The 12,346-nt window shown below is 34.9% G+C and overlaps 1 protein-coding gene across 2 annotated transcripts in view; it reads right to left on the minus strand.

The window, feature by feature from the left end:
* TTC13 (tetratricopeptide repeat domain 13) overlaps positions 1 to 12,346 on the minus strand; it is a 38,188-nt gene that overhangs the window by 22,024 nt on the left and 3,818 nt on the right. For both annotated transcript variants that reach the window (XM_056486776.1, XM_056486775.1), the window contains exons 2-8: positions 12,075 to 12,169; positions 9,349 to 9,424; positions 6,623 to 6,693; positions 4,329 to 4,394; positions 2,766 to 2,858; positions 1,578 to 1,694; positions 638 to 748 (exon numbers count right to left, since the gene is read on the minus strand). In XM_056486776.1, the coding sequence (XP_056342751.1) occupies positions 638 to 748; positions 1,578 to 1,694; positions 2,766 to 2,858; positions 4,329 to 4,394; positions 6,623 to 6,693; positions 9,349 to 9,424; positions 12,075 to 12,169 (629 nt within the window). The remainder of the gene's footprint in view (positions 1 to 637; positions 749 to 1,577; positions 1,695 to 2,765; positions 2,859 to 4,328; positions 4,395 to 6,622; positions 6,694 to 9,348; positions 9,425 to 12,074; positions 12,170 to 12,346) is intronic.

Here is a 12,346-nt window from a genome sequence, read left to right on the forward strand (position 1 = left end):
ACAAAAATACCCATTGAATAAAAATGTAGGACAATCACCTACAACTATGGATAGGCTCATATCCTATAGGTAAGTATAGGTAAACTTATAGGTAAACTAAGATTATTATTCCCAAAAGCAATTATTAAAATAAATTTCTTTTCACTCAAAAATGAACACAGCCACCCTCAACCCAAATCTTCAGTTTTCAGCAAGCCTTATAAAACCTAAGAGATAGCATGTATAGCTTTCCTTTAAAAGGCAGCCTGAATCCTGATTGGAAGCTAAGGTGTACCTCGGGATGAAAAGCCACTCAGTGACAATCTCTCTGAACATGAATATCAGGGAAATCTCCATTTAATTCTGAAATTTTTGAACACAATCATAAGAATACTAGCAGAGGTGCTAAATAAAAATATCTTTCAAAGCACTCCTTAAACATGTCTGTTATCACTGATCTACTGAGTTTCAACAAGACTGCAGTATTTACTTATCATATAATGGAATTCTTTTATTTTGCTTGCACTCTGTTACCGTAAAAATCTTCCTTATGCGGGAGAAAATACATATACCAACACCAATGATATTTCTAATATTTTGTGGAAATAACTTCAAATAAATGGTAGTATATGGGAACTATTGTTTAACATAGCTTTACCTTCAAAAGTCCTCTGTGAAAGAAGGTTAAGCCTTTATAAAGCATAGCTATAGGCTGATTTTTGTTCAGTTCCAGTGAGCGCTGAAAATCTTCATGGGCAGTTGCATAATCCTATGAAAAAGAAGATTTCAAATGACACAGAAAATACAATATAAATAAAGAGGTATATGTACTTTTCTTCTCATAAAAGTAAACCACGTAATTTTGTTTAATACATGAAGCCAGTCTCAGGGCTAAGCAGCAATGATTATCAACTACCCATCAGAACATCAAAGAATGCACAATACACTTCCAACTTTTACAGGAAGTGCTGTATAAAACGTAGTAAAGTAAATGAAAAAATAGCTGGAAGCAAACAGTGAATTTAGAAGAACCAAGTAGGAAATCAGCTATCTAGTATTCACACGATCTTTGAAGATAAAGCTACTTATTCTACATTAAAGCTTCAAGAACAACATACACAGATCACATAGCAAAATGAGATGCTAGCATTTTTGCAGGTTTGTTTTTTTTTTATTTTTTATTGTGAGAAGTGTTTTTTATTAAGTATGTAGAGGACTTACTGCCCTGGCAATAACTATTTTCCTTTTCAGACTGCTGTTTATCAATACTAATTAAGTGCAGCCACAGGTTATAAATCAAGAAAAAGTCTTTATCCACATTCTACTCCTGAAACACAAAAAATCTGAGGTATGCACGCAAGATACTTGTCCTCTGATTCTCCACATTAAATAGATTTGCAAATTAAATACTTAGAGAACACCTCTGAACTGTCAGAAAGCCAGCTACAGGAGAAATAGGGCTTTTGTTATTGTATTGTTTTGGGTTTCTTAACTAAATAGGAAAGAAGTTCAAGAACAAAAGTAACAACTAGCACAGAAATCAACAAAATAATGAAAAATATCCCCACAGCCAAAGAGAATCTCCAAAATCCACTAACCTCAGATATGAAGTAAAGGGTACCTCTGTGCCTGTAAAGCCTTGCTGAAGGTTGTAGCTGAATAGCTTTGGTGAGATCTGATAATGCTTCACTGATTCGTCCTAGTGGGGACAATATCTAAGAGTATAAAACCAAAACGCAGTTTTAGAGCGGACAGACTGAACAGAATTGTCTTAGAAATATGAAGATTATTATTTTCCATGTTCATTTGTAACAGAATAATTGTAACAGAATAATATTTTCTAGAATAGGCTGGAAAGTTCCAGTATAAATTTCAGTAATTATGGCTTTTAGACCCCTATGAAAGAGTAAATCTGAAAGAATCTTTCTCAAAACTATCAGTGTTTATGAGCATCACCATGTTAGCAGAAACCCTGTATTCCAAATTAAAAACAAGTTGGTCAAAGCAAAATACTTAATTTCAAGCTATTTCAACATATTCAAATGAAAATGTAATTAAAGTATTCTCCTAAGCCTTATTTGGATAAAACATTCTGCAAATGGAAAATGGTCAGTTTGCAATTATTTGAATGCCTTTCCCATTTTTAGATCAATGTTCCCAAATCTACTGAAACATCACTAAAAGCATTAAAACTGTGAATATTATGGCAGCTATCATTATAGAGTATGTTGATTTTGATATTTATACTCTTGGTTTGCTGCTTCTTGACACCCATTTTCTGTAATTCAGTTAGCAAAACAAACTTGATTTTCAAAATAAAAAATATACGTGGATTGGAATGGTTTTTAAATTACATGCACCCAAATTACATGCATATAAACCCAAAACATCTCATCTTTTAAAAATTTCGTATTTTAACAACTAGTATTCATAGTAGATTTACTAAAGTGACAGAAGGTGCAAACAGTAAGGTTCAAGTGATATTTTGATTCATTTTATTAAAAAAATTCCCTAAACAAAAGTGATCTTGCTATATAGTATGTCAAAAACTGAACACTTAAATATAATATATGCCATTCCATTGGCTAGGGTAACTCTATATGGTCTGTCTTATTTTAAAACTATATATTCCACAAATTACACTGAGAGGAAATATGTATATTTTAAAAGAAAGGATGAATGTTCCCAGAACAAAGCTTTAGCCATTAAATCAGTTAAGATATAATTGGAAACACTGTATAATTGCAACTTCTCCGAAAGTCTGAAAAGACACAAAAAATGCTCACTTCTGCTCGCTGTTCAAACACTTCAGGATGATCTGGTTCTAGACTAATCACCCTACTGAGCTCAAACAGAGCAAGTTCAGCATTTTTCATATCCTGAAAAGGAGAAAAAAGACAAGGTGAACAACTGTGCATACTTAAGACTAATATACTCTCAAGATGAAGGATAACTAGACTGGCTAAGTGTCTGAAAGTGTAACAGTTTATATTAAAAGCCCTTCACACCTTTGCTAAAAACATCAAGATGCACTATTCTGCAAATAGCTGGAAAAAAACACCTGCCTGCTGCAAACAACAAAACTGAACATCATTCACATCATCTTGTGTTGCACCTCTAATAATTTATTAATGTAACTCTGTGAGTTATTAGATTTATAGCTCCAGAGGTACCTTTCTTGGCAGCAAAGCTGGTTCAAGCCTCCACATGAACTCCAACACACAGGCACACACACCTACCAGTGCTGTCATCAGCACTGTCTGCAACTTAAGCCAAGTAGTACTGATAAATGGGGTGATGTCAACAGCATCCTGCCTAGCTAAAATTTTAAATTGCCCTCAATTAAGTTGTTATTTAATTAATAGGATGGAAGTAGTTACTCAGGAAAAAATTCCAAGTAATTATATAGCAAGTTCTGTATTAGATTTCACTGATCTTCTATCTCAAAGCAAAGAAATTTTGTTCTTTGTGTCTTGAAGGTGTCACTCAAAAATTTTATGAGGTGAAGCTGTATCAACACCTAGCTAAAATGAGAAAACAAACTCATGCTGATGTTAAAAACAAGCAAATATGAGGGACTCCAAGCTCTTGTCGGCACCCCTAGATAATTAAATCTTCTGTGCAAAGAAAATTTTCAAGGAGTTATTCAATTACTCATTCTTCTAGAATTCTAGCAACCATACAATCATGATTCAACTGGCCACAAAGCCCAACAAGGACCATAGTCTACTCATAAATTTCTTTATGCTCAAGAAATTATTTGAGCAGTTAGTATTGCACCAAGTAATTTCACTTTGATTTGTTTTTTTAACAAATTCAAGGTGGTATACTTATCAAGAGGCATAAATTATCAAATCAATGTGAAACCTACAGTATTGGAAGAGCTGACAATGTTCCCAAGCTGCAATAAAAGACTTTTCCATTTACAAATACAGCTTAGATGTGGAGATGAATTCGGTGGGACTTCATAAACCTGTCTTCTCAGAGGCAGGACACTGCCTGTTATCTTAACAGGCAACTTTGAAGAAGCTGTAGCTCACAGCTGCATTATCTACCATTCACAACAGTGCACTATCTTCTCCTCTGGCACACTTAGGTTGTGCAGCTTCACTTCCACAATCACACGAAGCAAACATACCCATGGCCCGAGCAGCATGATCTGCTACATCCCTCTATGTCACACAGGGCACCAGCCAAGGGACAGACTCCTCATGGAAGTAGGACAGCACAAAGAGTCTGTGCAGTACTGAACAAATTCTAACCAGTCTAGTTATTCCTGTTACAGGCTTTCTTATAGTTCAGACTCAAATAATTCAGTTGGGTATTAATTTAAAAAGTTATCTACTCACATGTAGTCCTTTTTTTCCGTATGCTATCCCCCGTCCATAAATTGCACTAACCAGCTCTGGTTCTTCCTGTCAAACAAATAAAATACTAATTTGTGATGGGGGTTCTTATGTTTCTTCAATATGTATTTAATTTTCGCTGATCTAAAGTAATAAGCAATGAACAATCACAGCTGCCAGGCAAATTTATTATATTACCATCCATACTTTCATATGCTCACAACTTCCAATTCAATTTAATGGAATTGTTCTGGAGTATTTGTCTGGTAAAAAGCCAAATAGAGAGCAGTTATTGTGCCAGTGACCACCTACCAGAAGCTATTACACAGTGTATATTACATTAGAATACACAGTATTCATTAGAATACACTGTTACCCAATCTTCATTAGTTGTAACCTTACTGGTAATTATGTAACTCTTTATGTCTCATGTTACTGAACTGATAAGAAACATACAAGTTTGCCACTCAAAGCTTATTTTGCATGCAATTTAAATTTGAGATTTAAAATTTGGGAGCAAGATATTGTGACATTATGATGAAATTTATATTCAGACAGCAACTAAAACCAGAAGTATTCTACCAAAATAGTTCTGCAAAAGTCAAACCAGCTCCTTGAGTCAGATTTAATTTTGTGACTTTCCTACTTGGGCACTTAGGGAGGATGCACGCTATGTAGTGAAACTACTTCTTGTTTGATGTAATTGGCTCCAACCACAGTTTCCCATATAAATTTCAAGAACTACACAGCAAAACAGTTTTGTCAACACAACAATGCTTATGCAGCCAGTTTCCCTGAAAACCAGTCAGGAATCACGCCGTATTCACACCTGCAAGGAACACAGCTGTGCTACAAAAGTTTGTAGCACAGGCCTGGTCTTATTTAATTGGGACATCTGCCAAGAAACAAACTGTTTCCCAAGAAACAAACTCTACCCTGGACAAAACATGTGGCATATCAATGATGGCAGCTTGCCAGACTTGAGCTTTACATTTGGCAACAACAACAGTAGGTAACTTCCTACTTTCAATACCATAGCTAAGCAAGGCTGTATTATTCAGTTGAATGTTTTAATGCTCACTTACATGTATTTAACATTGCCTTGTGGAAAACAGAGTGAATAATCATCTACACAGCCTTTCATGCCATAAGCATGATATTAAAGTATACTTTAAACTGAGATGTGGGCATTGCAGAAGTACCCTATTACATAAATACTTCTCCCAGTATCTTTCTACGTTGGCGTATCTTGCTTATCTTCACTTGTATTAAGTTTCCTTCTGAACAAAGACAGGAAACAATATGCAAATCCAGTGGTTTTAGAAGCAGGATTTCTCATTAGGGTAAAAAAGATCCTCACATTAAAACAAATTAAAGACAAATATCACTAAACACCTATAAGAACCAAATAAAAATAAAAGCACACAAAACCCCAAAAATTCTTGTTCTCAGATAAATTCCCTGGAATAATTCCATTAAATTGCCACACTTCCACTCAATTTAAGAACAAGCCATATGACACTTAAGAAAAAATACATGCTATTATTTGCAGTATTGCTTTCAGATTGCATTTATGTACTTCAGTTTAAATGAAAAAGTATGTCCATGCTTCTGGACGTTTCAGGTTTTTAGCCATAAAAACGCAGTATTTTGAAATCATCTTTAGTTGAAGCTTATTAATTGTTGGGGCTGGTTTTGTTTTAAATGTGACTACCTCCTACTTAACGGCAGAAGATTCCGAATTCTTTATTTTGGTCAGGAAAAACACCCACAATATGAGTATTAGTCATGTTTAATTTATATATTAAACTTATCAAATTCTTACCATTGAAAAAGGATAAAGCCAGCATACAAAATCATTTATCATTGTGAAAGCAATGTGTTACTTGCCACTAGCAATAAATTACCTCTGTCACAGCTTTTTTTCTCATGTTACTGGCAACATGCTGTCACCCAAAAAAGCCTACTTTAAAATATCTCAGCCTACACAATAAGCAGACTATCTAAGGAACTTCAGCTTTGCAGAGGTCAGGTTTCTGAAAACATGTGCTTTCTTGGTCAAAGTGCCATAAAAACTTTATGCCTACAGATGAGAAAAATACTCACCAAATAACCAAGATACTGATCACCCAGTTCTAAGAGTATGCTTATGTTTGGATGGAAAAGAAAATGAACAAACAGTAGAATAATTACTCTCATTTAAAAATCCTTAATTTGATATTTGTTTTATTAAAAGCCATATGTGGCAATGGATATTTTTATTAACTTATTTTTTGTGGTCCAAGCAGAAAACTTACCTGCAGCATTGTTGAAAAATGCCGTATAGCTTCATCATATAAGCCGTTGCCAATCAACACGTAAGCAATCGCTAACAAAACATTAAAAATGTAAATAAAATAGAAAAAAAAATCTGTCTTTTTAAACTACTAAATACTATAAAATCATAAACTGCTTAAGTTCCTACATTGCAGTGAAGATTAAATTACTCAGAGGATTCCTGAATGGCCACCAAAAAGACATGACTTCCCTCAGCCATAACCTAGCATTCATTAATTACTTAATTCATACTGTGCTCTTCGGAGCTGTTTGGGGGTTTTGTGATTTGTTTGTGGGTTTTTCTTTTCCTTTTTATACAAGTTGTTCAGGAAAGGGCCCATGTTTGCTTCTAAAATACTTAGGATCAGGAAAGGTACTATGATTCCAATACAATAGCCCTGGATGCTTTCTCAATTAAAAGTGCCACCTAGCTATTACTAACTTTTTTTTGACGATTTGATTAGGGAACTTCTACTAGTTTGTACACATATTGCTAAACTTTTAGTTCACAATAAGGTTTTCCTTCGTTTGAATTATCTAGAAATATCTCAACCAAACTGATTTCATTATTTATAAAATTGAAACTGAAAAACAACTGAGTCTTTAACTATGTTATAATTAAGAAAAGCTTTCAAGTTCTTGCTCATCCCCCCATTTTGAAGTAGAAAAAAAAGAAACAGACCATTAGAGATACATTCCTGTAATCTCCATATGATATAAAAATGCAGTCAAATCACAAGACTGGAAAGCTATAGTTGTGCCTGCATGACTGAAGTTCAGTTCTGACAGCTGAATATCCCAAGATTGTTTCACTTTGCATGTTTTAATCTCTCACAATTCTTCACTCTGAACTAAGCTCTGCCAACAAAATCTAGTATCTTGAAGCCCACAGCTATGAAAGTTAAAGAGAACTTTTCCCCAGGCAGTTTATTCAAACAGCTGGCAGTGGAGCTACAAGCAGTATTTCACCTTTCCCTGCTTACAATGAATTTAGCAGTCATCCAAACAGAATGGAAGAGGCACCTCTTAGCTTAATTATTTATTCCAACACGAGAAGAGACAAGTCAGTTAAAGCAAAGGCATGTTTTACAGGACACAGACACTTATCTTTCAAGCAGGCAGAGCCACATTGTTTTGGCAGTGTTGCTAAGCACAGTTAATTAAAAAAAGGAAAACAGTTAAATGAAAGAGAAATGAGAAATGCATTTAATCCAGAGCTTGTCTCATACTCAGAGCACTTCTGTTATGAAGAAGGAAATATTTGTGTGCAATATAAGCTTTCTCCTCGATACATAAAAAGCTTCACTTGGCACAAATACATAGTATTGCCAAAAAAGGGAAAAAATGGGCAAGGGGAAGGACAGGATGAAGAGCTCTTGAATTTTCCCCATTTCATCCTTTTTCAAGACTACACAGTTACTAGCATCATCTTTAGGATTCCAATCCAAGAACACAGAAAAGCTGGGACGTAAAACAAAGTCAACTCAACCATTCCAGTGTTAAGAAAAAATGTGGAGGATGCAAAGTAATCAAGACTTATATTGTCACTCAGTTGTCTTTCTGATAAGGACTGTATTTAGTTTATACAAGACACTTGGCAAAATGCCGAACTGAACTATGGCAAGTAGCTGACAGCTAGTAGCTGATACAGTATCAGCTTATTTTTAAACAGTATCTTTTTGATTTTTTAACCTTTAACATTACAAAAATACAAGTACTTCATTATGAAAAAAATAATAGCCCATTAGCCAAAGTATTTCAGTCCCAACATTCCTGCAGAAGGCACCATACGTTCTCTGCTATTTTTCCTCAAACAGTTAAAAGTAATATGCACAAAGACGAATGACCAAACCAGGCTCCTCACACCACAACATCCTTGGACTAAAGTGGATAGATGGATAGTGGATAGATGCTATTCTTTGCAGGATTCTATGAACATAGCTAGGTAGTCTAGGAATATGAAAAGAGATTAAGCCGACAAATTTTCCTGGATAAATCCATAAAGGTAGAAACTATGTCAAAAAACCCTCCTTTATTGTTTTCAGTTCATTAGAACGGAATAAAATCTCCCTTTGCTCTTATATAAAAGATGCTTTTCTGCCTTCCTTGACACACATCCTCAATAATCTCTTTGCTGCCTCGTAATAGCACTGCATTTGAAGAAGAAGTGCAATTCCATTTTTTTAGAAAAATATTTCCTGCTCAATTATTTGAAAGGCCCCCATTTTTTTGTGCTGAGCGTGCTTTGAAGAAACTTCAAGTAGTAGACCAGGACATAATTCAGAAAGTCTTCCTGCTGCACATAAATTTTGATGGGAGGAGTGTGGAGATGTGAAACAGATCCAAGATCTATGCTTCATAGAAAGCATATTGCATTGGTAAAATTTTCTGGATGTTTGAACAGTTTTAGTCATCAGTAATCACAGAAAAATGGAAACAGGAAGTAGCTGAGTCTGTTAAAAAGGACTTAATCAGAATTCTTTTTGAACATCTGCTTAAGCAGACATGGTGAAGAATTCTAATGAAGAAAGCAAGAAAGATTTTAACAGAGATAAGTATTTGCTTTGTACGACCAGAAATAACTTGCTGCATTTCCTTAAGATCAATTTGAATTTAATGCATCACTTCAATCATGAATTTTCAGAACATTTAGTGCTAATAATTAGCACATCATTCACCTGCACAAACCTTATATAAAACAACTTACCCAATTCTTCATTTGTATTGTCATTATCAGTAGCAAATGGAAATCGTTTTTGCTCTGCAAGCAACTTTGCTTGACTCTGTAAAACATCACATTTTTAAGTGTTCAGCAAATAACAACACAGAATTTAACAGAAAATCCATGTCTTAAATCCTTGAGAGAATGCCTTAAAACACAAATTTAAAACTAATGGGATTTCACTAGAGTAACTGAAATCAAGTTCATTCCCAGTCTTCCAGTGGGAGAGAAGCTTCTCCTCAGTCATATGCTGCTGTTTTCTGCTCTAACACAAGGGTAACCAAACCTCAGGAAAAACATTGTCAGCATTTTACCAGGGACTGATGTTTCTATATTGTATTTACTTCAGGTGAAGTTTTTAGGCCTTTTTAAGACACCTTACTTCATATGAAGGTTTATACTGTTTACCCTATAATTACCCTTTGTCTCCCGCAAAGGAAGAGTACTGCAGAAGAGTAAACCACTGATAATAAACATTGAAAAGAATATCACCCCATCAGTATGGAAAAGTTTAACTTCATGATGCTATACTGAAGAGCTTGTCCTTTCAACAATGACATTCTATCAGTTCTATACTTTGTTCAAATTGTAGCCTTATCTAGGATGTCTGTTCCCTAAATAATACACCTATAGAAACCAATACTGTCCAAGACAAGCCCCTCAGAAATGTAGAAATACTCAGCTGCCTATTTCCAAAAGCACTTTTCATAGACAAGTGTAAGCCTAGAAGAGTAGCTTATGCTAGAAAAATACAAAATGTTCATTTAAATCAATAGGTCTTTCAAACTGGTTTAGGAAACAAGAGGGAAAAATAACATTTCTCTCCATTCAGTTCTTTCAATTCAAGTAAACAGCTCATTTCCACTACCGTCCTTCTTTAAAGTTGTTTTGCCTGTCTAACCAAAAGTAGTTGCATTACTAGAGTCCATGACAGAGACATTTAATTTATGTACAAAGTGCAAAAGTTAAATGGTCAATTCCCATTGCACAGTTTTTGGCCTGATTATCTAATGATGAGGAAAACATTTGGTCTGCTCTAAGGACTTGAGTATTTTGGAAAGCATGAATGATTAACAAACGGATTTTACAAACTTTTTTTTTTTCTGCAATTAAAGGTGATGTATGAGCTCTACATTACAGCACAACACTGAAAATTGTTACTCCACCTATATCTCCACCTCCACAGCAATGGAGAGTAGCAGTTATTTCCCTTACAGAAAAAAGCCATTAAAAACACAGCACAAAAGTGAGCAGGGTTCAACAGATAAAATTATAAGGAAACTAAATCTACAGTGCAATCTGTATGCACCTATAAACACAAAATTTTTATATCTCCAATGGTCTTCGTGTAATATTCAGAAAATGACCTTTAACACTTAACTCTGCAAAACACTGTTCTTCTATAATTATATTAATACTAGGAAAAACACCACAACATTTTAACTGAAGAACAACCTCTTCCTTGATGGATTTACAAAAACAGATCTAAATGCCTTTGTCTGCAGACAAAGATAAGATATAGCAAGATTCCACACTGGTATGGGAAAATAAGCCACAAGCAGAAGAATCTCAAAATAGACTAGAATAATTTCTTATGGATCACTGAGCTGCATGTGACAACAGCACAAGAACCACTACCTCATCTGTTTTGTCATTACAGAGTAACAGAACCGTTGGAGTGGCAGAGAAAGTGGTTTCACACTTCCTCCACAAACTCTGAATTCAGCTACAGGTTAAACACCCTGCAACTCTACACACAAATGTCAGTCACTGTCTTCAAGATACAGGAGAATTTTTCACTAAAGCAACATATCCCAATAGGTTTAATTCTTTCTCTCTTTGAAACAATCATTTTGGGGTTTTTTTAACAGGTTAATTTCTTCCCAACAAGTATACATTTCGCTGTGGTAGAAAGAATTGCTGCTACTGTTGGACTCGACTAGAAAGATCTTCTGACCAATATATGATGAAGTCTAAGGAGAATATTCAAGTGTAATAACTGGCTTAGTGGATTTGCACTATAGTAGTTTTAATTCCAAGTGCCACCTTTGGAGAAGTTGATTCCAATTATAATATTGCTTATACATTCCCTCATAGTCAACAATTTCTAAAAATTTGCCAAGGGTACTTTGCAAATTCACATGGAAATCATTTGAAGATTTTCAACAGCTATACTGGATTGAAGATGTAAGATCAAACCCATATTCTCAAAAGGTCAAGAGTAGTGTTGTAAGAAAACCCAAAATAATCCTCTTGAGGTCCCTCTACCAAGAAAACCTACCCCTCTACTTCTTCTTCTGTTAGAATATTCTTCACATGTCAGGTCAGTATCACATTTAGTGAAATATGGTCTGACGCTTGTAACTCTCATCCTTGCACAATGATACTTCTGTAGATATTAGAAGTCATTACTATTATTTTTACCACATGTTTTGTGGTAAACCTCAGGAAATTAATCTGGGTAGAAACTAATGCAGCTCCCCCTTTTTCAGGCATAGCCCCTACAAAGTAATTACTACAAAGTAATACTTTTATGAGCACCTTGAGTTTATTCATACTTAAGCCTTTTGGGCAGCTATGCCTACTGATTAATATATTCTATTTGCATTTATTTCCCTGAACTTCACTCTAACTGGTTATGCAGCTGAAGTGATCTGTGAGTTCAACAATCTGTTAAAATTATCTTGTACCTTATATTCCTGATAACATACCAGAATTTTTTCTGTATTCAGGGAAAGCACAGATTCACAAGACGACGATCCTCCTATGTCACAATCTGACTCATGGAAGTGCAAAAATGATGAATCTGGGAAAAAAGAGAAAAAATACTTTTAGGAACTCACAGAGTTACACATATGTTCTATTATCACATATCATATTTCCTCATGTTTGGCTAAACAGCTTCCCCACTGGGCATCCCACAGGGCAGAACTTTCATGAAGTGCTTTGCCCATAGCACTACACCTGCACAGCAAGGGAAGCA

The sequence above is a fragment of the Oenanthe melanoleuca genome, chromosome 3 (assembly GCF_029582105.1).
Source record: "Oenanthe melanoleuca isolate GR-GAL-2019-014 chromosome 3, OMel1.0, whole genome shotgun sequence".
NCBI lineage: Eukaryota > Metazoa > Chordata > Aves > Passeriformes > Muscicapidae > Oenanthe > Oenanthe melanoleuca.